This window comes from Bradysia coprophila (genome assembly GCF_014529535.1).
Source record: "Bradysia coprophila strain Holo2 chromosome X unlocalized genomic scaffold, BU_Bcop_v1 contig_45, whole genome shotgun sequence".
Taxonomy (NCBI): domain Eukaryota; kingdom Metazoa; phylum Arthropoda; class Insecta; order Diptera; family Sciaridae; genus Bradysia; species Bradysia coprophila.
The window spans coordinates 803033-830060 of record NW_023503339.1 but is presented as its reverse complement, the minus strand read 5'-3'; the positions used below and the strand labels follow the sequence as shown (position 1 = coordinate 830060).

Below are 27028 nucleotides of genomic sequence, written 5' to 3'. Positions count from 1 at the left end.
GCTGAGATGGACAATTTATTCTGCTATTTCTATTGTATTCCGTTTTTCACCATAGGCTAAACGATGGAAATCGCAGCATAAATTGTCCACATCAGCAATTTCAGTTGCTAGTGCGTTTTCAACTTTAGGCTCAATTTTGCGTTGCTGAGGTGGACAATTATGCTGTAATTTCTATTGTAATCGAATTTTCACCACAGGATAAACAAAAGAAAATGCAGCATTATTTTCGATCTGAGCAACGCAAAATTGATAGTTTGTTCTTATCCTTAAGTCTACAGCTCCGAAATCGCTGTTCCTTAGAAAATTTACAGAATTCGAAGTGGAGAAGATCGTGTAACTACAGCTTCTAAGAAATCTATTGTTGAACTGTGTAGATATGGAATTCTTTTTCATCCTGAAAAGTCGCAAATAAAGAAACGGTAAACTCGTTTCTGCAGCGCATCGCGAGCACAATAAGCCACTTAGTTGTTTAGACATTGATATCTCGACTTGTAGAATAAAAGCATTTGTCATTGGTGCGAGTTACAAAATCCCAACTCATCAAAAAACAAGTGTCTAAACGAGTACATAATGTACTATTCATGTTTTATGTTTTTCCCGTTTCCCGGTTTTTCAAAATCGACGGTAAATGCATTCCCTAGACGGAGCTAACAGGTGCGATGAAAAAACTTGAAAATTCTGGGTCAGGTCAGGTGAAAGTCAATTTCCTCATTAGGCCAACCTGACCTGATCTGATGTAGTACCCAAGCAGTTTTGTTAGGTGCTACTAGCGAGTCTGAGTGTAAACGTTTCTTTTTGCTTATTGTTCACATGTTCTCCTTTGCCGGTTAAGGATTTATGCAGAATAAAATAATTAAAAAAAAACGACGAAAATATTTTAATTTTCCATTTATTAGTTAATACAAAAGTATAAGTTATTTTTATCATTTATTTTAAATATTTTTTGTGGTTTTTTATTCATTTCTTTATGTTTTATTTTGCTTTTTTTAATGTTTTAATTTACAATAATTATAATCTGACATTTATTAATTTTTAAATTGATAACTTTAAGTTGTTTTTGTTGGTTTATCCATTTTCTTTAAGATCCAGAAATATACAGTAGCGCCATTTATTATATTCAATCATCGTATACGCGTGTATCGATTCAATTGATACAACCAGTCAATTATTCTCTTTCGTTAAAAATTCTCTTGATATGATAGAGAACATGTTTCTGAGCTGAAATTATTTTCTAGATCCAATTCTGGTTGCACAAAACGTTTTATATATCGAATGAACATGAAACATTTTGCATAACTTTTAATCAAATCATTTGAAGCAAATCTTCATAGATCAAAGGCGAAGGGCGAAATTGACGATATAAGAAATGAATTGCTTATTACTCAATTTATGAATTTAGTTTAGTTGGCCTTATTTTAGTGTAGTTGAAGAATTTTAGGAATTAATTTTTGGAAATTCCTAAAATTCTACACATTTCCTAAATTAGGATTTTGTTTGGAATTTTGAAAAATTTCTAGAATTTCACGGAATTTTTAATTATTTTGTAAGATGTTTTGGAATTTTATTATTTAAATTCACAAAATCTTAAAAATAGTTTTCTCGATTTAAATTTTTTTTTGGAATTTTATTCCGAAAACAGGCTATGTTTTGCACGGTATCTGTAAAGTGACCTTTATAGTTCGTCAGTCAAATTCTGCAACTTGTAGAACATACATTCGCATATACAATGCAAGTGGCAAAACCTGTAAATGGATATTCTAAAGTAGGTATTAGAATCGCCTTGTAATCGAAGGCTCGGATCCCTTCGTCTTAAGGGACATCAATTTACAGATCTTGGTACATTAAAAAAAATGATTGTGCAGTTGCCAGAATTTCGGGTTCACAAGATCAGAAGACACATTAGGATTGGGATTTTAATCGGCCGAATTTCTAAACCACAATAAACTGAGTTCAGATTCAACAGATAAACTGATCAAATTCAAAAGGCAATTGTCAGAACAATGTTCCCCTTAATACTCACAAAATGTTGTGTGAACCAATTGATCGAATTTGACGTATAGAATGATCGAAACAAATTAATTATTTTACCGAATAAAGTTGACGGGAAAAAAATGAATAAATAGCAGCAAGGCGAATGTGATTTTCGTTTTTTTTTTATAATAACATACTAAAATAAATTTTAGTTTTCATTTTATATTGGTTTTGGCTCGGCAGGTATTACAATTAATATCCACTTTTCTTATTCTTATTTATTTCATCATTTTTTTTTAATTCGTTCGATTAAGACTTTTAGATACATCGGCTTACGTTCTTCTTATTTTTTAATAATAATCAAACACATAAAATACGGAGATATTTTCCATTGAATAAATTTCTTTAGGTGGCGCATTTTGAATGCAGTTCGTGGTATTTTATGTATACATTTTGTACGTTAGTTATGTACCCATGAATTTGGAAAGGAAACCTTTTTTCAATTTGCAAATAGTCGATCGCCTTCGGCTAGACAACGAAGAATGAACAGTATCCATCTTAAAACTGCAATCAGTTTATTGTTTAACAAATAACAGCAGCAACAACTTAAGAAATTTATCCAATTAAATTCGTTTTTTTTTTTCAATATTTAAATTTATAATTTTTGTTTTCTTTCGTGTTCAATAAATGCATTTTGTTTTAGTGGAAGTTAATTTAATTTTTTCTTTTAGAATTGGGACAAATTTCTGTAAAAAAATAGTTTTTGTATTTCTAAATGCATATAGACCATACAATTGCTAAACATTGCTAATGACAGGGATCAGTCAACCAATTGTTCACTTTAACAGAAGTCAACACGTACTGGTTGACAAATAAACAAGACACTGGCCAGTCAGTGTTAAGTAAGTGATTATACAGTTTGCGATTTTTCCTAATATAAGTAGTATTGAAATATCGATACTTCATCGCGTATTGGAAGAACGTAAACCTCTCATTTTTATTCACACTATAAAATGCCTTTAAGCATGAGTTAGGAAAATAACTATTACACGCTGTGATTTCCCAAGTAAATTCTCTTGTATTATTATTCTGTCATTAGGTTTAGCCGGATTTACTTCTTTCTTTTTGACTGACTGATGCCTTCAAGTATGTATCAATGTTGTAACAAGAGCAATATAAATGAGATGAGTGACGAATTAAAAGAATCTGTTTAAAAGCTTGGAAGTTTGAGTGTCTTTTTCCACTCTGTGCACTTTTCATATGAATTTCAATAGAAATTCAGCAACAGAAATTTAATTTCATTCGGATTTTTAAACAGAATTTTATTTCCACTTCAAAAACATAATTGAATCGACAAAACTTAATAAGAAAAGAACGGAATATTTTAACGATCGAGAGTATACTTTCTTATTTTCTCTTTTTTTGAGTGTTTCTTCTTTTAGTAACTCAGGAACAGATTTAGGTATCTTGTACAGTGTTCACAGTCAAAGCTTCATTATTATTTCTTGCAATTTATTAATTATTTATCTACGTTTTCATTTTATTTTTCTTTGTTATTTCTTAATTTTATTTACATGTTTATTTAGGTGGTGGCCACAAATTGACTGCAAAATCCTTTAAATCGCATAGTTTAACTTCACTTAGGGCGGGCTGAAATAACATTTAATTTTTGCATCAAAATCTCTGCTCCTACGGTTTGTGCAGAATCTTCCATAGATCATTTGGGCAAACTTTCATTGTTCTTTTGGTGTTCGATCATCTATTGCCGGGAAGTTTATTTTCTTGAAAATTAATGACTTATAACCTTGACTGTTTTCAAAAAAGACACTCTATGTAGCACTTCTCGATGATCATTTTTTTCAACAAAATCAATAGTTACTTACATAACAAGAGATAAAAAGTCTATTTATTGACCTTGGCTTCGCCTCGGATCAACAAAGTTCACACGAAAACTCTACTATTTATCTTTTTATCTCTAGTCATGTAAATAACTATTTGTTCATTACAGTGAACGACATCTCAAATGTCTCACTGTCAAATTTTTCTGAGAATTTTATTGTGTCATTGCAAATTCACAATGACATTCTCTGAAAAAAATGACAGTGAGACATTTGAGATGTCGTTCACTGTAGCGAAGAATATTTTGATATTTCGAAATGATCCGTGAAAATGGTTTTTTCCACCCACCCATATAAAGTTGTGTCGTTTTTTTTATAGTACATTGAAACATCTTGGATCTTATGCTCAAGAGATTTTGCGTAGTTTTAAACGAATTTGTGAGTGTTAATTAAATGTTAAAATAAAATTGAATCGATTACCACCCACGAAACAAAATTTAAATCTAAAATCGCTTGATAATTTCACAATTTATTGTTGTTGTTCAAAAATGGAAAATTACAGTTGGGAATATTTTATCGAAAAATAAAGATTTCATTTCATGTTCTTGTTCGTTTTAATTGTTTTGTTTCATTTTCTTCCAGTTTTTGTATTATTTCTTTTTTATGATATGATTTAATGGGTCTCGTGTTGTTGTTGTTAATATTTTATCGTATAACATATTTATTATTATCAGGAATGGATTACGTGTGAGTGTGGTAAACTTAAATTTTATTTCTATTATACTCGGGATGTTACTGTTTATGATACGGTCAAGAATGATGTGTTAAACAGTCGGGGTTGCATTCGAAAATTTTTAAATCATTCTGTTCGTCCTAGATTTGTCCCAAGCCAAGCAATACTGGCGAAAATACCTCGGTGAATAATGAATGCAATTAAGTTGTAGTCAAATTTAGGTTTTTTCAAAGATAAAATTTAATTTACCTTCTATCTTGAATTCAAATATTTTGTACTGGGAAGGGATCACTGGCTTCGACTCAGTATATATAAGGTAAGTCACAAATGGGCTCTTTACGTATTCGCACTCGCACAAATGTTCAAGGTTTTCTAATTGGTATTAAAGTCGTAAGTGTGCCAATGAATTTGAATTTTAAGCATACAGCCGTACAAATGAGAATGAGGTGATTAACGCTCCCTGACGTAGGTCGTCACTTTTTCCTTTTTGAATTTTAAGTGGACTTTTGGCGTAAATTTGCATGACTTAACTTTGCAACGCGTACACTAAAAAGTTGCAAAAGTCACATAAAAAAGTTGGTGCACTGAGTATAAAAATCGAACTTTCTTGGAATATAGTAGCTATCCTTGCAATAAGAATAATTTCGTACTAGTACCAAGTCCTAAGGCTGGTTGAATTAATCAGGATTTGTACTGAAAAACTCCAGGCAGGAGCGCTTGATTTGACTAGGGACCTGACTTATCTCTTAGTCTTATATTTTAAGAATGAAATTAATTCAATTGTTGTCAGTGTTCAATTTCATGAAGTGTATTAGGTGCCTTATTTGACGTTTAAAAAATGAATCGCTTCTGCCTGGTTTATTTGACTTTGCCGTGATTACAACCTTGTTTGATAATTTTTATTCTTACGACAGTTGAGCGAGTTGGACATTTGTATATTTTCTTTATGACTATGTCCACACTTCACTACCGAAGCCACATTGAAGTGGAAATTGCGGCAAATATCATCAATTCATTTACATGAGGTGCTGCGAGCAAAACCACTCTGTTCACTGTACTTTCAGAAAATAAGTCATTACTTATTGATATGAGCGATAAAATTCAGCTTAGTGAGTCAAACACCTGTCGTAATTGCTAAGAACTGTATTGCCCCACACGTAGCAAAATAAAAAATTCCAAACAAGGACGTAATCTGCTATGCAGAATAGTCTTCGACTTTTGAATTGTTTCTCCCCAAGTACTATAAATTAAGAACAAAATCATGAATTCAATTTGGCCACATAAAAAATGCCATCAACGATTTGGACCATAAATTAAATGAAAGTTTCCATCTGAATGTATTAATAATTTTGTAATTTTGTTGATGTTATTGTTGGACAGACATTCATCGATTTGTTTTGTTCGTAATCGTTACATTTAATTATTTTATTTATTTTTTTCAGACAAAACAGAAATTTATATTTTACACTCTTGATTCACTATAATTTCCATTATATCAATTCCACTTTTTTTGTGTGTGTTAAATTCGAATTAATCCAATAAATTTGCATCTCCGGCTTTTGTCTGTAAAATCAATTGATTATTCCAAGTTAATGATTTAATGGATTTGGATAATATATAGAACAATTATCCGTTATCCCATTCCATCAAAATGGAAATAATTAATTAGCAAATTGATGTCAATGACTGACAGACAATAGAATTTATCAACATGGTTCGTCTGAAGGGCCATCTGAGATAATTTACAATTCTCTGAAGAAAAAAAAATCCGTTTTTTGTTTTGTCTTCCATCTAAGATTTCAACAAATTGTTTCTCTACGAACCCACCTTTTTTGTCATTGTCTGGCATGTCTTGTCTCGTCTTGTTTAGTCTAGCGGAATATTATTTTGGGTTTACTAAAATAGTCTACGAGTCGTCAATAGTTATTTGTTCACTGAGGGAAGAAAAAATTTGGAAATTTCATTTTAGGTGTGACATTTTTGGCCAGAGCGTAGCGAGGTTACACTTGGACAACAGAAAAATTTTCTTGACCCACAATCCATCTCACGATGTATAGAGAGGAAATAGAGTTCAATGTTTACCCATTGGCAACCGTTTAACGACCATCAACACTTCATTTAACACGCAAAATATATCACGATAGCGCGTAAACCTACATAAACAGTGCGCAACAGTCGGACGTCATTGTGCAACGCGAATACTTCCATCAATCCATTGGGATAAAATTGCTAGGCAAATCGAAATTTTTAAACGACCGTAGCTACACTAAGAAGCGAAGAAATTCTTAAAAAGAAAACCTAACAACATTTTATTTACGAACAGACTGCGCACACGTCTCCTCCTATTGCTATGTATGATTAACTAAATTTTCCACATCCGAAACCATTACTTCCATATCGGATGGAACATCGGTATTGGTAAGTTTATCCAAACCGTCGGGCCACTCGAACCGTTTCGCTTCGCTGCAGTCTGTAGTGTGTGGTCGACCACTCGGATCGGCACGCGATCCATTTTGCTTGGCCGAAAATTGTCCCTGATACGGCGGGCCGGCAATTTTCGAATGGATATTTAAGCTGGCGCGCGGTATATTGTTTATGCTGCCCCGGTGCAACGATGGCAGTTTCAGATTGGAATTGCTTGGTATTCGCGGAATGTTAGTTTTTGACGATGAATCGGTCGCTTTTAAATTGGTGCTGTTTTTGCGGCTGCGACTTTGCGGTTGGATATCGTCGAATGTTAAATTACTACTGGAGCCGCCGCGATATTTCAATAGATTTAACTGAGATCCGTGACGATGTTCTTTGCTTAAATTTGTTGTGCTACTTCTACTTAAATCATAAGCGCCTCGTTTCATATCAAAACTACTTCTATTGTTCTTTGCTAAATTCGTTGTACTCGACCGAACTAGATTCTGTGATGAACTGGCTGCTGATGCCAACAAATTTGTTGAACTACTCCTAAACTCTTTGCTACTGTTTGCGATTTGATTCGATCTTTTATTTGGCTTAGAGCTATTGCTATTAGAGCTAACTACTTGTGGCTTATTGAGATTCGATCCACTCACGCTTTTGTTAATGCGAAATGTGGCTGAATTTATCGGTTCCACATTACCGTCACTACTGCGACCCGTTGCCCCGACCATCACATTTTCGTAAACCGGAGCGACAGTGTTACCGTCATTTCCGTTCGTATTTAACGTTTCGTACGTTGAGTCGGTCACATCTTCGCCGTTTTGTTTGGTCTTCGGTGTTGAGGTTGACGGATTGTGGCTCTCATCCACGTCCATTGCAGTTCGAATCAACAGAGCCGTTCGTCTACTGCTTTTCGGCGCTTCTGCAGCACCAACAGTTGTAACATCTCGATGCTTATCCGCACGTACCTTACGCTTATTTCGTCCTACTGCTCCAATGACTTTCGTTTTCACAGCCGAATTTTTTGAAAGTTTGAGACTAAATTTAAATGGCGGCTTATACACTACCTGCAGCTTCACTTTGTCATTTAAATTGCCCAGTGACTTGACCTTTTTCGGTGAACGCGGAGCAAGTCGTTCGGGCGTTGATTGCGACTTGCTCATCATATTTCGCACTTTGGATGTGTGCTCGACTTCAGCCAGCGGTTGAGAAGCAATTGGCGATTCGAGCAACCACTTGTGCACCTTGCCAAACGTATTTGAGTGATTTTCGGAACGTTTCGAGTAGTCAATGATCTCCTTGTGTTTGGACTTTGTCTTTTTCAATTTCTTTGTTTTGATCGGCGCTGGTTCGGTCAGTGCTTTGTTTTGATCCTCGTCAACCACCGGCGCTGATACTCTCTTCTTTTTCTTTGTCACCTTTTTCGGACTGTCACCGGTGGCAGTTACGTTGCTGGTTTGGCGTTTGAACACTTTGCTGCTAGTTACGGCGCTAGTAGCTGGAATTTGATTTGTTTGTTTTGGTTCCGATTTCGTTGCAGTCGCAGGTTTTGTTTTAATTTTATTGGAACGCTCGCCTCGAACTTTCTTCTTGAATGGAACTTTTGTCCGTATTGCTGTGTGAACGATGACCTGAATGGATAAAAGGGCCATTGAGTGTTGAAATGTTTATGTTTTTAAACAAGAATATTTTACCCCATTATTGTCATCTGGAAGACGAACCGTTTCCGTTGTGGCACTATGGATTATTGTAACAGATTTCTGCTTCAAGCTCGTTCCTTTTCCCAAAAGTTTTGTGCTTAAGGTCTGAAAACAAAAGATTAATGAATCAGGAGATGAGACCGTGGTAAAAATTAGCGATATGTGATAGTTTCTCGATCGGAAAGATGATGCATTCCACAAAAAACGAACATTTACATCCACCAAACTGCTTAAAAAATCGATTCGGAATCATGTTCTACCTTTGGATGGAGATAGAAATTTGCAAAGCTAATATCAGATTGTAATGCCTTCTGGTTTGTTACACTGGATAGTGAACTGATGAACTGAACCATGCTCTAGAAGTCGAGCATCGATAAGTGTAAGGGTCCATTCAAAAAGTTCGTTAGTGAAACTTCAGACCCCTCCTTCTCCAAACGACAAAATGTATAGAGAAAATTTGGAAAATGTCTGAAACTTATGCATTTGTCAGACACTTACTTTCCAATTAGGCAATGCAAAACTTCAGGAGAGATTTAGACTTTTATTTGCAGCCTTTTTCTCAGGCAAGCGAAATTGATGAAGAAACAATTACAAACCACAACAACGCGTAAATCGGAAAATATTTTTCATTTCACTTTTCCGCTAGTGTAATTTTCCCAATTTCCTTTTTTTTGAGAATTTGAAAAAACTTGGAAGAAAAAACGGGAAAATGTTATCCCAAAAATAGTCTCTGCTTGTTGGGCTTCACAATTTACATTTTCTTCACATTAAGCAAATCTGCCCTTTGGCTTTATTTGAGTCGATTTTTAAGTAATAGGTCAATTGAATGAAAATATTAATTTTTTATCGAATTGAGTCATGATGGGCGATGAACTATGAACGATGAATATAGGAATATTAGCAGAGTTTTACGAGCATTTGATATCAAAGCTACATAGAGATGAGTCTAAATACCACTTTATCACTTAAATTAATTGAATGAAAAACTCTTTTCCATTGATTTAGATCTGTTAACATATAGCCTAGAGATTTCATCTGATTCGACATCAATAAAGTAGGAAAAACTATACCTAAAGGCTAATTCCATATCATAAAAGTTCGCACAATATGCGAGTCATGTATTATTTGCCCATTAAACTGAATTCGAATATAATGTGTCCCATATAATAAGTTCCCACAACATAGCCACACACACATACACACATGTATCCTTAAACACTATAAAAGAGCTCGACATCCAATTAGCCTTAAATCACAGTTTTATCTCTTCGGAAACGTTTGTGGAAATTCAAACAAAAGAAAAAAAAAATTTTATACGACATTTTTACCGCAGAATCCCGTAATAATGAAACTGAATAAATAAGTCAAGGGAAAAGCAATAGCCATACGTTATAACCTCCCCGACGTAAATAAAAAGGTGTGAACATTGGACGCTTTCAAACAAAATATATTATTATTCTCGCACAATATCCGCTCTTAATAGCCCCCCACCGAGTCCAATCTAGCAAAACTATACAAAAAAAAATTCGGCGGATGATAGTAGGTAAAGGTGACATTAGGGTGGTTCAAAAGTTGTTGGGAAATCTTTTTGATTTGTGTTTTTTCGAGTACGATGTTGGTTCTATGACCGAACCCACAATACATCCAAGCCTAATTAGTGCAGATGTACTACGTTACTCTCCATACAATCCTGCCAAAATGTATCAATGTAGGGGTAAGCCAAAGACGTTCGGAAATCAGTCTTGTTGAAGAAAGTTAAACAGATTCCAAGCTCATCAATTGATGTAACGATTGTTATCAAATCATTTCACAAAACAGTTAAATTTCAATCGAATTTGTGGCTAAGTTTATCAGCTGGTCTATTCATACAAACACACTGCTGATACGTCAAATGTAATCGACAGAAATGAAATCCAGAAATCCAGAACTAGTCATTTGTAGAAATCTGATGAAAATAATCAGCACAAAATAAGTAGCAAACTCGATTCGACTGACTGCAAGGCTAAAAAAGTACTAATTTATCCACCCTATACCGTCATATACATAGATACAACGTATTACATACGTTGGCAAAACAGAAGTGTGAATATCTGTTGCGTTGCAATGCTATCAAAATACACAATACACTCCAACATTATAGAGGGTATCCAATGAGCGCTACATAATAGAAAGGTTAAGGAGAGGCAGGCGATACACAAACAAAAATAAAAATTTATGAAAGCATTTAACGTTTCTCTCGGATTTTATATTTAAACGAAAACTTACAAAACTGGTCCGGTTCATTGGGTATGTTACCCAAACGATACATTAAACACTGGATATTCTTGATGAAAGAGTAACCCCAAAAGTAAAAATGTTTTTCCATTTTATATTCAATTTACGGAACGTAAGAAAATTGGATATTTCGAATAAATATTTGTTTAGGCACCTACACACACCCCACAAGAAACTTACCAGTAGAACAATAACTGCCACCACCACCAACGCCACCGTATACCAATTCGATTGCATCCATTTCTTAAACGATGCTATACTCTCTTCGGACAACAGCAGCTTGCGTAGTGTGGCCAACGGACCAGACGGATCCACTTCCCTGCACTTTTGGAATACATCACAGTATCCATTGTAATCGTTGCACGGAGTCCCCGGCTTCGCAAACATATCGGGAACATCAAACGGAACCTCGTTCCATTCAAATGAACTCTTGCATGGACTGTCTTCGCCCGGCAGTTTACAGCACAGTTCACAAGCCTTCGTTTTCGGATCGCTTGGCCCCGGTATACATTGGCACGATTCTAAGCCGTATGCCAAACATATTGAGCCGGTACACTCACCCATGTAACAAACAAATTCTTTATTGCAAATCGTCTTATTTGCCTTGTTGATTGATGGAGGACACTGTTGGTGATAGAAAGTTAGAAGTGAGTTTGCTCTTCGAAGAATAGTCTTACCATTGGTGCATTTCCATCACAATAGCTAGGATCACGACATCCATTGTCATCGCGACATTTATCACCAAATTTGAGAGCGCATTCATTGGTACAGCATGGACCTTGTGACGGACTGCATTTGGCTCTCGGCGTTAACGTACAAGGTTTTTCGTCCAATTTCGGATGTCTAGACATTGGATAGCAGCATTTGTCTTTGCAGTCTTCTTCCCAACCACAGTCGCATTGTTCACCAGGATCGACCACCCCATTTCCGCAAATCGCTTGCTGTGGTTCTATTTATGGAAAATTGAATGAAAACCCCGAGAATAAATTAACGAGAATAATGAGAAGAAACAATTTTTTTCCTTCGTCGTTTTTCCTCTTCTTCTACTTCTTATTCGCGTTGTGCTTTTGAAAGTAACTTTTCTAATTACGCGATTAGAGAACGTGAATCGCTGGTCGGAATGTAATCTATTAATAAATTCCGCGGAAAAACGCTTATTTAATCATTTAATTTTCTCTAAAAATTTAATTAACTTGGGGGGATGGAATTCTATTACACGATTTTCATTTACAATATCCGCTATTTATATACACCGCACAAAAGATCATCGATAAAGTTTCAGTCGAATTCATTTACGGTACATCGTAGTATTGACTTTGTAGGACTTGTTCCGTGCAGTTTGTTAAGAGGCAAATTTTTATCAGTGATAACTGACCGTTTAGAATCAGTGATAACTGACCGTTTAGATATGTGTTATGCGTAAAAGAACATTTTGCAAACTAAAAACGAAATGCATACGTCTTTATAAATACTAGGTACATAACCATCGACCATAAACTGTTCGGTTCTCACAATAAATCGAACAATAATTTCAAATGCTTTAGTTTGTGAACAAAAGAATTTTTATTCCAACAATAATTACCGGTAAAACAGCCTTTGGCACTTCGTGCTTTTGCATTCAGCACTGGTTCGATTGCTTTCAACGAACATGGCGAAAACTTGTTATTATTTCGTTTATCGCCAGATGTGGCCCGCGCAAACATGATGTAGTTTCCGTCCTCTCCGCCCGGTGTACATTGTTCGGGATCGTGCTGAAAAATGAAAATAATTTTGAGTTTTAGAGAATGAGCAATCGGAAAATGGAATCTAATCAGTAAAATGTTCGCGAATCAACGAACCCCAAAGACATTGCAAACAACTCGATGAATGTTTCTGTTGTCTAGATGTTTGTGGGAGCAGAATTCGTGATGGTACTGTGTACATGAGTCTGAGGTAAATGCAGTTAAGGTGGAAATTCCACCGTGGAATAGGAACATTTATCATTGTCAGCAGTTTTAATTGTCAGCTGGTTTTTTTTTGATCGAAGTGGTTGTTCATCTTCCGATATCGTTGTTCGCGATCTCCAAAGATTTTTTAAACCAAAGACGAATTAAATGTTCTTCAATTCGGCGCTAATAATACGAGACTTTTCATTTAACTACAAAAGTCTTTCCACCGCAGAATTATTTTAATTTCAGCGAAATTAATTGTACAAAATACTCTTGAAGTTGCAAAATGTAATTAATTTAAATGAAATCGGTTTTCAGTTTTCATAAAATTTATGAAATTGTGCAAATTATCATGCCCATTTTGATGCTTTGATACGATTCGAGTAGTTTTAAAGCTCTGCTCCTCATAGATCTGTACGTACATATATAACGTAACATAAACTAGATTTTAATGTTAGTCAAACGGAAAAGGGTGGCATTAAAATGTATTAAACGAACATGCTGAATACGAAAATATTTTAATTTAAAGCCCCCATACCAGAGCTGATATTTGTGTTTCAGAAGTAAAACAAATGAAATAATTATTGTAAAATATTGAATTAGCTGCAAAAGTGGCTACGTATTCAAATAAAATCTAAATGCACTATGTACTACTTGAACCTTATCAATTTTCAGTCTGAATGGAAACAATGGAAATAGAAGAGGTTTTCAATTTTGGTTTATGCTGTCTGAAAAGGCAGTTTCTGTTCAGTATGTTCTATTTTATGAAAGACACAATTCCGCAAAGCTTATGCGGAAACATGTTGCATTAATTTGCTTGTGATTGGGAACCGTGACACTTGATAACAGCTTGTGGTCATGGCATTTCAGAAGCTATTCGCAAAATTTTTCGACGGAAATGGAGCTAAAATGAAATTGTCTAATGGAAAACAAGAGCGTTTGACACATGCGCAAGGAACCCAGTTACATTTTTTATTCCTTTTTGGAGGCTTTTCCTAATCTAACAGAAACTTTTGACGTTCTTATTGTCTAGACTAGATGGTCATCCTGTGAAATTTTCAGTTTTTATTCTGTCATGGTATGAGACGATAACTGATTTAGTCCAAGCAACGGTTAAACCGAACAAATGACCCGAACAAGAACCAATGTCATACATAGAACCATAACCACAACTTATTTTTCTTTGTTATTTTGACAATTGCATTGTTAATAGTGTTGAGGCTCTATGGATGACATTTCATCTCACCTTGGAAGAAACCTATGTCGTTCTTAAAAAAAGATTGAACGTTTGTAGTATGGACTCGCGTCATGCCTTGTGTTATCATGATAGTAAACAAAGCAAGCTGGAAAATGCGACTGGAACTGGTCAGAACTTAACGACTTTCAATATTGAGTTCAATCTGTTTTAAATGATTTAATTTGGATCTTAAATGGGACAATTTTGACAATTTGACACTCTTTATACAATATTTCGCGATACTTGGAAGCGGAAAAATTATTCCCTTGACTGAAAGTCATGGGTCTTACGAATGATAAACACTCTAAAATGTTTGTCATACAATGTTCACTACTATGATTGAAAATACATGGAATCAACGCACTTCAAGCAAAAGTGCTATTAATGACAGCTGCTAAATAGAGTACTTTTTGTATGAAATTTTATCCCCACTCTTTTTACAGTGTAAAATTTTGTATGGAGCACTGTCAAGTTTCAGTACCCTATTAAGAGTACCACTTTTGCTTGAAGTGCGTTGATGGAATGTATGACCAAAAACCTTAAATACAGAAAATGTTTTTCACACTTTGTTCATTCCTTGATGCCATGATAACTTCAGTAATTCTAAACGGATTTCCAAAAACTTTTTTTTAATCAACGAGGAATTAAATCCCTCAGGTTAAGTTCGAAGATGAACTAGAAGAGACGGGTGATCTTAGAGATATTCTCAAAAGAATTTTTGTCTTGTCGCTTGATTCCACGATAACTCGAGTAGTTTTCGACAGATTTAAAAAAAAATGTTTATTCGACGAGGAATTAAATTTCTGAAGTTATGTTCGAAGATGGGCTATAACGGACGGATGATCTTAGATATATTCTTGAAAGAATTTTTGTCTTGTCGCTTGATAACACGATAACTCGAGTAATTCTTAACGGATTTCCAAAAACTTCTTTTTATTCGAGGGGGAATTAAATTCCTGAGGTTAATTTTGAGGATAGGCTATACCGAACGATTGATCTGAGAGATATTCCCAAAAGAATTTTTGTCTCGTCGCTTGATAGGATAGGATAGGATAGGTTGAGTAATCCTCAACCGATTAAAAAAAATTATTCGACTAAGAATGAAATTCGTGAGGGTAACCAGATCATCTGTCTATCTATATAGTCTACTTATCATACGGAGTAATTTTCGACAGCTTTCCAGAAACGTTTGTACTGAAATTACTCGGGCTAAAAACTTTCTGTCTATGCTAGAAAAAAAAATGAACGAGTGCGAGGGCCGTAATCACACGAGTTGCATACCTTATTCATAAGCAAATATGGCCAATTTTCAGTAGAACATCAAAAATATTTGCCGTTTCATTTGAAACATTCAGCTACGCCGATTCGATTGACAACTTTGTCGAACGAAAATATTCTCTTAGAATTATTTGCTAAAAAAGTCTTATAATCTAGAAAATTTCAATGAGTGTGGACTTTGCGGCCAGAGCGAAGCGAGGGCCGTATTCACACGAGTTTAATTTTATTCAAGAGTTTAGCAAGAAATACGTCCTCATTACAGCGTCTTTTAGCAGACATAGTAATATCGAAGCATCTTTTGTTTGAAAATGTAGAAATAAGCAAGGTTCAGAACCTTGGAAATAAGTTCCCTTTGTTTATTCTGAAATTTTATTTTCAATAAAATAAAAGGAGCGAACACTTTATGACAAAACAAGACAAAGAGCTACTTTGATCAAGATCAATCTATGATATTTTTGCAACAATTACAAAAATCTATTGAGAAAATATCAGTCAGCCAGTCAAGGGACCTGACCCACGCATAAGGTGGGGCCTAGTACAATACAGTTGACAAGCTCTGATACTAATTAGGTCTTATATAGCAAAAAACATGTCCCAAACAAATAAAGTAAAAGATTCATGATTTTTGAAAATCTTCGATCAAATGAAGTAATAGTTTGAATAGTAAAACTGTTAATATGCTTGCCATCTGCGACAGATTAAGTGCTTCTTAACCTTCTTGGTTACAATGCAAAAAATGAAAGTTAATCACTGCATTATTCCGTTCTCATGTATTTGACTGTAACTCACATAAGAGTAGACAAAGATCTATCCATTCGATGACGTGGACATTGATACTCGAATGAAATGAAGAAAACTTTGTTTTCTATCGGTTTTCTTCGGTTCTGTTTGTCCATAGTAAAAGTTCGCAAACAATCGCTCCAAAAACTTGACTAACAACAAAAAAGTTTTTTGTTATAATTTATGCAATATGGAATTGCAGAAGTTACTATGGCGAAATGGAAGTTGAAAATGGAAACGTCCGACCGTAACACAAATTTATAGAGTTACATTTCCAGTTTGGTAATTCCATTATTGACACCCCAACACGAAGTCAAAAGGAAAATGTGGAAACCATAAGTGTTGGCTACCAGAAATAACGTAACCGAATTTGAAAAGTCGACAAAAACATTCGAATGAAACTCGAAAAGCAACAAAATGTACAATACGGTTGGTTGTGAATATAATACTTTACAGACTTAACAGACATTGAAGCCTTTATTAATAGAACATAATACCACACCAACTGACAATCTCTCTGAATATATGCACATCACAATCACAATATACACAAAATTACCTCTATAACTGTACGGTAACCATACACTTGCTCTAATTCCATAATAGTAAACAGGGATTTCAAGTACATGGCACTTGGGTTTTAATTGTCCCTTTCTTATGGCGGGCGCCCTTTCCGTCTTTTGTTTACGTGTATATTAAAAACCTTTAATTTATCTGTGTGTTTCTCGGGGTCTACTTAAACGCCATTCAAGAGTGCTTTTGTTTACTTTTCCTTTTGTCATTTTTGGATATATTTTCATTTGGAAGGACATCCAAGCCGTCAGATAAAAGCTTTTTGTAAAATTTGCATTATGTTTGTGTGAATGTGCACGAGAGCATGTTTTCAGTGTAATGTCTTTATAAAATAGGGACTCTTAATTTTTAGTTTTGTTGTTCTCTCTCTGTGTGTGTGTTTTTTTTCGTTCCCTCTTTCGCCTCTTCGTCCTTTTTTTTTCTTCCTTCCTTTAGTCCCGCAGCAAACGAGTGTAGTGTATACAATAAGTACGATAATGTGTGAAGGGTGACATATTGTGGTTACTACTTCTGATTATTAAAAGGGATTTCTCTGTTTTCTTCATTATATTGGACATCAGTATTCCTTTGTCGGGCTTTCGTAAGTGAATTTGTGTGTGCTCTCTCCCCATATAGAATATTTTCGCTTCACCACTGTAGTTGTTTTTGTAATGTGGATTTTCTTTTTATAGATTTTTACTTACCGGTGATCCGAAATTGTGGCCTATTTCGTGTGCAAGAGTGACATGTGAAACAGCTGGTGGCACATGTTTTCCATAATTTAATAAGGTGACAATGCCAGTATTTAATGACTTAAGGGATCCACGATAATGCTGGAAATAGAAAATTTATGAAATTAGATTTTTTCTTCCTCCTGTTTTCGCCTTCTTCATTTAATTATAGCAAAATGTTTGCGAAATATTTTATTTGGGTTAGTTTATTGTACATTTCTGACTTGAAAAAGAGCACAAAGAGTACAATCGTCAGAACAGGAAAAAACCATTAAAAAATTGTATTCTAACTCCTTTCGGACGAAGTTTTACCATCGTTTGACGCTTTAATGCATTAGAATTTACGAGCATTTATTAACGATAACCGAAAACGTTTGTAGTTCACCTCTTGAAATCTAGGGCTCTACTTTCAGGCTTCGATTTAGAATTCAAATCATTTGTCTTAACTGTAAGACCGTTATTTTTTCAATTGAAGACATTGTTCCAAAAACTTAAATAATACCGGTGTTTTGTTGTACAAATTGGTTGTTTGCGAGATAAGCTTTGCATCAAAGATTTCAAAGCGGTCCCGAAATTTTGAAAGAATGTGTTCCTTGACCACTTCCATATGTCCATATGTCTTGTGAACAATCATTTAAGTAAAAAGTTTTAACTTTTTAACAAATAAATTGAAATATTTTTTTCATGTGTCGGGGCCGAAAATGAGGGAGTTTTGAGATTTTTGTCTGGTTTTCGGCTCCTTACATGACAATTTTTTTGGAGTATCTGTTCGGGCTACAACTTCCGAAATTGCCTAAAATCAATCGTCCAAAACTGATACACAAATAACTTTTGTTTCCCAGTAGAAAAATACAAAATCAATGAAATAGTAGCGGGCTTGCCGAAGTTGGTGAAAAGTAGTCGCAATGTCAAAAAAGAGTACATGTACTCTAAACGGAGTATGTCTGGGAACCCTACCGTTGGACCGTTGTTTGAATGTAATAGAGTCTATGCAGTGATCATCCAGAAAATTGCAATTCGAAGTTGTCGTTGTACAATGCATTCATTCATGCCACATTCGATATCTACGTTGTGACTATACAAGAGCACGTAATGTTGTCTCATTTGAAATGAATTGAATAGCGTGATAGTAAATAGTTACTATGCAACTCAACATCATAATGTGTTAAAAGTCTTCACACTGTAGATTCGTGTGTTGCATAAAACATTGTATGAAAGTCAGTCGATACAACGTGCTTAATCAGAAACTAGGTATGTAATTGTTACCCCGGCCGCATAAATTAAGTCAAAGATTTTCTTGACTTCATGGCGACTTGGCTCAGAACATTTACCTTATCAAGGACATTACCACGGGCCCGTATGACCATCTTATATAACGATGAACTCAAATTTCTGTTGTCTTGGAACGTCTTTTATGAACGACATCCAATGTACACCAAGAAGAAATGGACAAGTGGGACCCTTGTGTGTCTTACGTACGATATTAAGCCACGAAGAAAAAAGAGCATTTCTTGCTTCTTTTCCCTAAACTTTCCGTTCAACAAAGTTGTGAGATTGCTTCCGATGGAAGATGTTGTGAAAATAAGACGTGATATTCAATCATTGAATTAAAATGAGAAAAAATATTTTTATTTATGAATGATAAAGATATAGCCGTAGAGAAAGAAAGAAATTTATAGGATATGTACGTAACGGGCGAACTTTGAAAACCATCCACCATCCAGGAAACTTAAAAGTGATTTATTTTCTCTTCACTTTTGGAGCATTGAATAAAAAGAAATTTTTAAATCCATTTTATCAATATCTTTCTGTAAAAGTTTGCATGCAAAATAAATTATATTTCATTTTGAAAATTTTTGCACAAATAAATTTCCAAGAAAGTGTAGAAAATAAAGTTTTATCCATCTGAGAGAGTGAGAGAGAGGTAGTGAAATGGACAGATAAAAATCGAGGGAGGAAGAGAAGGAAAAAGCAATATCTTTTTCTCCATTCCATCAATTAAATAGAAAATTTTTTGGTCTGGAACGGGATTAATGTTAATTAACTAATTTCCGTGGAAAAACCTCACTTACCATATTTAACTTGGTATTATACTTTCTTACAAACTTTGTAAACAAAAATCGGTGGGCATTGAACCAACTGGAGAGAAGAATAATCATAAAATCTCCTACAAAGTTAAGAAGATTTGGTATTGAAAAAAAAGTATTTAAAGAATTGTGTCGCAAATGGATCGTCACAAATGTGAGCACAGAGGGAAAAATATCGACGGAGGCTTAAAAATTGTGTAGAAGAAAGCGGTACGCGTCAAAATAGGAAAATCAAGACTCACACTTAAGTTGGAGAAGCTGATTATATATCCGTAAAGTCCATAAAAAATTCTATGAAATCTGAAATTTTAGTCGAAATTCTATCATTTTTCAGGACTTTCAGTCACATTCCATAGCATTTCGTAGCATGCTTCCAATTACAATAAAACAATTGCAAATTTGCATAAACTTGAAATTTCCCAATAATTTCCAACGCCCGCACTAACATTGTTAGTCTTATACAAGGCAGTATGTGGTAATTCATGATATCTCCAAGGAAAGTTGTACTGTTTGCAGTCAGTGACATCGACATATTCCGATTCCTTTTCGGGTGTGTGAAAATATTTCCCTTTCGCATAGAAAGGTCAACGGTTTTTAGCTTACTCTCCGTAACTCTTCGTTTCTTAGACTTTGTCATTTCGTCCAATAAACTATTGTTAGAAATAGTTTCACGTCTAGCTTTATAGCGATTTAAATTCCAAATAACTTATGCGATGGATATCTCTCGTGCGTGTGTATGTGCTAACATTTTATCAATACCGTATAACAAAATTACAAATTAATTGCAACCGACGGAAAATAATAATAAGACAAAAGCTTACACTACTGTTATGTATCGATTTAGACTTAGAGAACTATTTGTTGAAAATGGAAACGTGTTACGAATAAATAAATATCTTCCGATACTACACAATTTCCACTCTGATCGGAGTCTTATACGGTTTTTACTGTGACGGTTCGTTATAGCCAATACATTAAATCGTCCTGTAACATTCAAAAGAATGAAAAATCGAAAAGACTTGAAAAAAAAAACGAAAAAATAAATTGTCTACGTGTTAAGTCTGGCCAATATTTTGCTCTAATTTTTCAATTTATTGTCAAATTGTTGAACAACGGTTTTCTGAGAATGAAACGCTGTAGTCGATATCTGTTATTATTCGCCCGACTGAGTCATGATCTCAGTTCGAGAATATTGAATCGTTTAAACTGTGAAATGGTCGGAAAGAATACTAATTTTAAATTTGTGAAACATTTCTCTTGTACATTATAAAACGGCAACGGTGGTTGGTGCGGTTATCATCTTGGTTAACCAAAAACGAGAAATTACATGAATTGAGAACGGAATACTTTCGATAGGGTTGAAGTGATCAAAAATTACGTGACACACCAACAAACTCATTACTTTTAACATTAAAAAGATATTTGCCTCATGTAGTCAATACAAATTAGAAAAACACGAAATTATGTTTCGCTTGTCGAGGTGCAAATGATCGCTTCTATGAAGTTTGCATCTTAAGTTCATACGAAGGACGACTTGGGAGTCAATAGGTGTAATATGTCTTTCGTAACTGATGGAGTTCGAAGTAATGTTTAGTGAAAAACGTATGTTCGTGTCTATGGATGCCAAATTTACCAGAAATTGTGTCCGTCCATCCTTGTATCTGTTTTCCCCTGAACTTACATTAAACAATCGAAATCGGAACTGAAGATTAGAATTATTGGTCCTGGGACATGGTCCAGGACCATTGGTCCTATTTCATAGTTACTAAGGATTTTCTAGTCTATCTGTAGAAGTAAGGAATGATTCACAAAGTATGACCCTTTTCTAGTGCTGTCATCAGATTGAAGTCACTATTCTCCCCTATAAAAAACGTCACTTCAAAACGTCACTTCATTAACTGTAGAGCAAATGGCATGAGCCGATGTATCAACAGTATAAGATAGAGTTGCGCTAATTAATCTATAATATTGATTTCTACATTACTTTAATAGTTTTGGAACGGCAATTGGGATTCTTCTTCAAGACTATTAGCAAGACTACAAAGTTCGAAGCAGTTTCTTGATAGAAATAAGCAAAATAAAACCATTGAAATTTAGTTTCAAAGCCCTTTTTGAAGCAACGGATTTCCAAAGTTTGTCGAATTTTTTTTTCGCTATTTACATTTTATGAAACATATTTATGTGTCCATAAAGGTTATATCGAACATAAAGAGGTTACACTCATGGACGCTGTATCATTTCGCTAAGCTCAAAAGTTTTACTTGACGACAATTTGTTGATGTATTAAAACTTTCAGTTTTCTCTTCGCATTTCTAGTGAAAACATACAGACAACAACTTCAAATGAACAAATTAACAAAAACAAAAAATATTCCCTGTGGACCAGTAATGTACCTATATACTGTGTATATATACGTTCTCCGTCGAATTAAATTCGATGCTGTACAAGACTCTCAATGTGTATTATATGTATGTGTATATGTGGAATGGACATCTTAGCAGAGCAATGTGGACATAACGAATAATAATAACTAAAAGGGAAAATTGGAAAACTTATGTTTACATGAAAGGGTATGTGACGGTCATGTGTTAGATTAATAGAGTTAATGTGTGTTATTACATTTTAGTTGGAAATTTTGTTACATTTTACTTCGGATAATATTGTGCAGAACGTTCGTTCGGTTGGAATTTCAAAGAAAACATAAAATTCAGTAGACAGATAAAAATCTCGGATTAAGCGTCCATTAGTGCACGTCAAAATTTATATATAATAATGTACCAGGTATGTTCTTCCAACAGCCACCAGCACAGACGAGACATTCTGTCAAAAACCAATATTTACCATCAGAATGTGATATTTCACTTCTTTCATATGCATGAAATAGCATTGAAAGCAACTTGTATACCATCAAATTTTTAGCACATTTTAAGTTAAAAAAAAAAAACAAGATTTAAGCAATTGCAAAATCGGTCTTTTTATCTTTTGAAAATCGTTTTAAAGCTTTTCCAAAACAGTTGAACGTACGGTGAAACAATGTGCACTTTTATGGCGATCTTCGGAGCAAAAAACAGCGCTAGAGAATCGTATAACAGCGCTAGAGAATCGTATAACGTAGCGCCTTACTTTTTGACAATTTGATCATCAATGGTGGCCAAATGAAGAAAATTTAAATCATGTTGTCTACTTCATTTTCCTTTATTTTGCCAAAAAATGTGATATGATGGCGGCTGCATAGTGAAAATCGATTTAGAGAACGTCTCGGCGAAAAAATAGGTCACTAAGACTTTAGGGCTACTTGTTGAGAGCATAAATAAATTTAACCTTCATTGATGAGACTAGTTATTTATGCAACCAATTCGGTTGAACCGAATGATAAATGAGTTTTCACATTGTATGTAAAAAAAGAAACTTCAACTTCCCCACAATACACACACAATATACCCAATAATATAATGTTACGAACGTCTAGCCAAATATGTTATCGAGACTTGTGGGTATTGATGGTCGAGCCGAAGACGAGAACCGTAATGACCACACGTCAAGATTACAATTTTGGCAAGAGGAGATAAACAAAAATGCTCTAAAGGGATAAGTGAGAAATTATTGTTCTAGGCAGCTAAAGTTATAAATTTAGATCAACGCAACATCTAGCTATTTGAGGGGTACCTATTAAAAATTTTGAGACGTAATTTGACCATTTCCTCGAGCTTTTCACTCAACATTTTCAGACATTTCGTAGTGGTGTGTCATCATTACTTCGAGTCGGTAAGCCCTTGCTTTTTCATCAAGTTCTCTATTTATGATTGCTTTTCTTGAAAAAAAAAACAAGGTGACATTCTATCATCAGCTCAAAATTAACAGTATTCAACTGACTTGTGTCAACATTTTCTTTTCAATGCAATTGAACCAATTTTTTACCCATTAAACAATGATACTTTAGTCAAAACGATTTATTTATTCATTATGCCAAGCCAAACAATTCAAATTAATTAATTCGTCGTCTTCAACCATTCCATTTTGTTCCCGTTTCCACTCCGCTTTATTGTAAGAGATACTATATTTCGATCAAACATTCCCACATTTTTCCTCACATAAATTTCACATCCCCATAATTCAGGAATATTTATTTAGCAAAAATGTCATAAAGATGAGTAAACCATAGTCTTCGTTGTCTCATACAATATGCCAGTTTGGGTTCCATGGAAGAGAGACAGTATTAAAAAAAACTTCATTTCAAACATAAAATAAAAAAATTCGGGAAAAAATCCTCTTGTATATTACGCTTATATCTAAAAAAAACACAAAAAAACGGAAAATGTTTCGTGCTTAAAACAACTTAATTCACTTTTAAATCCATTTTAATTTTTCTTTGTCGTTTTTTCTCTCCGCGTTTTTTTTTCGTCTAGTCCTTATATTCAGTTACAGAGTACACCTGTTTCTAAGTAACATGTACATAGAGTAGAAAAGTATGTTTCGATGAGAGTGTGTTTTCTTTTTGCATTGATGTAATGAAACAACTGAAAAACTGAGTGAAAAAAAAATATTAACTTCTGGACGGAGTTTTCCGTTTTTACGAGCATTATATGCAAATGTTAAGGTGGATCATTCCGCAAGTACTTTGGCAATAATCCAAACCTAAATGGTAGTTAGCCCTCGAGAAGATTATCCTCAATTCAACGAAATTTCAATTTAATGTTCTAGTGAAAAAAATGGACATGAATTTTCGGTTGTTACTTATCATCTCATTTTAAACGAGGGGAATATCACTGTTTGTTTCGTCGGGGTAAGAGTTACTGAAATGTGAACCTTAAAAAACAATATTCGTTTTGGCCTCGCAATTTTCTGGTGGTTGACAAAATAATATTTTGGTATTGTGTGGGTTTGGTGAGTGTAAAAATGTAAAAATTTGGAGACAAATTCTATCCGCTTAAGACAAAGTCGAAATTTTCGAAACATAGTCTAATTTGTACAGCTCGGATGCAATTTATATTTTCTCCAAGCCCAGCAGAGCTAAAAAGACAGGTCCAAAATAGATGTAAGACCATATGGTTTCGAAGAAATCTAGCAGATAACCAAATAAATTCTTAGAAATACGTTGATTGTTGATTTACTCAATTTTTCGATCAAACAATCAATGTAAACAAAAACACGAAAATAAGGTTTTTGTTCGTACGTTTCGTAACTTTATTGCTGCTGCTACTGCTGGTAAACACAATTCTTAGAAATCTATAGATACTTTTCTGGAGAATTCTCGTGACGAAGAGTCGAAGTTTAACACTGAAGATACAAATATTTTCAAGAAAAGTGAAAAATCCAATTTGTAACGTTGTTATGTTTTATCTAAAATCCAAGTAGTATTGCTCATTAACAGGTCTCGTAAATACATAAAAAAATTGCAGCAAAATACAGTAAAACTCTAAGAGCTTCAGCGGTTTTTCAGCTAGTTCACTCATACAAATAATGTAATACGTGTGAAATGCACATGAACACGTATAACAAAAATTCCATAACATACCGATTGTTTCCCACAGCTTCCCGTCTAGTCTTTTTCCAGACTGAATCAGTCTCTACTGAAGATATCCTAACCATTTTTAGCACTAGCTACTTCCCCCTCTATGACACATCCTCATATCGTTTTTTTTTGTAGCATTTAATTTTTGTTAAATTTGTAGGTACTACGCGAAGAAGTAAAGAATAACCCAAGGGTGGGCAATTTAAATTAACGTTTTTAGAATACAAAAAAAATAAATAAATAAAATGTACACACACACATAATATAAAACACTCGCAACTGGAATGGAAAGTCAGTGTCTGGTCTGATGTAGTGTATGTATGCACAAAGAAAAGACCAGATTATAAAAGTGCTGTAATTATATTTTCTCATTTGAATAGGTAGACAAAAGGAAGCTGTATTATTAGAGGCGGCATAATTTGTGATGTTTTTAATTAAAATTTATATAATACTGCCGCCGCCGCCGCCGCGACCATTGCTCTTGTTTTTCATTGTTGGAATTTTAAAACGTAATTTATATGAAAACAAATGAAAAATATTATTAGACTTTCGGATAGTGGGAAAGCTTTTCGGAAAACTTTGCATTCTTTGTGCCATTTACACATTTTACTTTGTTATTGTGATGAACGGGTGGCCCTGGTGGAGCGAATGAAAGATGAGAGAAACAATGAAAGCTTAGCAGCTGGTCACAAATTTTGTGCCGGTGTGCTGTGTGTGAATGTGTGAGTATTATATATTATAGGCTCCATTGTCTTTAAAATATTTAGGTTTGGTTGAAAAAATAAATGTAAATTGAGGATTAACACCATTTGAAAAAGGATTATATTTTGAATAGATATTTGTGAAACGGGTGTGTACTGTCTCTCCTGCTGCGGGTCCGTGTAGGTATATAATAGCACGAGAAGAAGGACTTAATAGAAAGTTTTAAATTGTTTTGTGTCGACGCCGAGTTTCGAAGGAAAAAGGGGGAGTTTATGTCGGTATTTTGTGATTGAGTTAATGATGTAAGTAAACAATAAAGGTAATTAAAGGCGGCCTATTGAATTTCATCCAGGTCATGTTCGTTTTAATTCCATCTTCATTAAAACGGGAAATTTTGTATTTTGCATGGGAGAACGACACGGAAGTAAAAAGTTTAAAATTTGCATGACTCATATTTGTAAGACGATCGGGTTAGGATAAGTTATGAAGAAATTTGTGCTCAGTTTAGAGAATTTTCATTCAAATACATTGGACCTATTCTTATTGAAAATTTATGAAAATTTTAATTAAGAAGTCAGTTATACCATCCACACAGACTCAAACTGACCACACGAGGCTTTTGCAATTTTTCAAAGTTTGAATTTTTCGGCCCTCTTGATTTTTTGTGTAATATCGCCTGGTAGCCAGTCCATCTCTGCACTCTCGACTAATATTCTTATAAATGTACCAATGATTACTTGAGCCTGCAGTCACAATCAAAAAAGTTTATGAACCAAACTGTTTTTGGAATTATACACATTTTATCAGCAACTTCCATTTCGTTTATATATTTTCATTTCACCGTTGTATGTTTGAGAGCTTTTATTCTGGTCAATTTAAACGAAAGCCTATATGGAAGCATTATGGTGGCCTTGTTGAAAATAACTCCCTCCACTCAACAGTACTAAAAAAAGTTTGTTCTGCCTCTAATAGCCAGCATTAGGCATGAGAGCTGATTGAAAAGTTTTTAGAGTCAAAAACATAGTCCTTCTTGTGTTCTGTTGTGACTAAAATGTATCGATAGATATGATGTTCAGATGGTATTAACGGCTGTGTAAATTATGATGGTACAAATTCAGAAATTCGAAGTTTTTTACGTTTGGATTTTTACTTCTGTAATTTCCAAGTGAAACCGATGAAAGGATATTTTTCCTTCCGCAGATGTTACAAGCTGGCATGTAAAATGGCCGGCGCCTGGCAAATATACCTAAATATACGGCCATATTGTACACTGTTAACCCACCACACTTTCAA

General features: G+C 34.4%; 1 protein-coding gene and 1 long non-coding RNA gene across 2 annotated transcripts in view; one reads left to right on the top strand and one right to left on the bottom strand.

The window, feature by feature from the left end:
• Positions 1 to 6059: 6059 nt before the first annotated feature.
• LOC119070042 overlaps positions 6060 to 27028 on the bottom strand; it is a 162670-nt gene continuing 141701 nt past the window's right edge. Inside the window, exons 9-14 of the mRNA XM_037174326.1 lie at positions 17408 to 17536; positions 12511 to 12679; positions 11606 to 11877; positions 11109 to 11552; positions 8649 to 8759; positions 6060 to 8585 (exon numbers count right to left, since the gene is read on the bottom strand). Of these exons, the coding sequence (XP_037030221.1) occupies positions 6891 to 8585; positions 8649 to 8759; positions 11109 to 11552; positions 11606 to 11877; positions 12511 to 12679; positions 17408 to 17536 (2820 nt within the window). The 3' untranslated portion in view covers positions 6060 to 6890. The remainder of the gene's footprint in view (positions 8586 to 8648; positions 8760 to 11108; positions 11553 to 11605; positions 11878 to 12510; positions 12680 to 17407; positions 17537 to 27028) is intronic.
• On the top strand, positions 15716 to 24793 carry LOC119070050. The gene is made up of 3 exons (XR_005086455.1): positions 15716 to 15906; positions 24681 to 24690; positions 24784 to 24793. It is a non-coding gene; the product is annotated as an uncharacterized LOC119070050 (long non-coding RNA).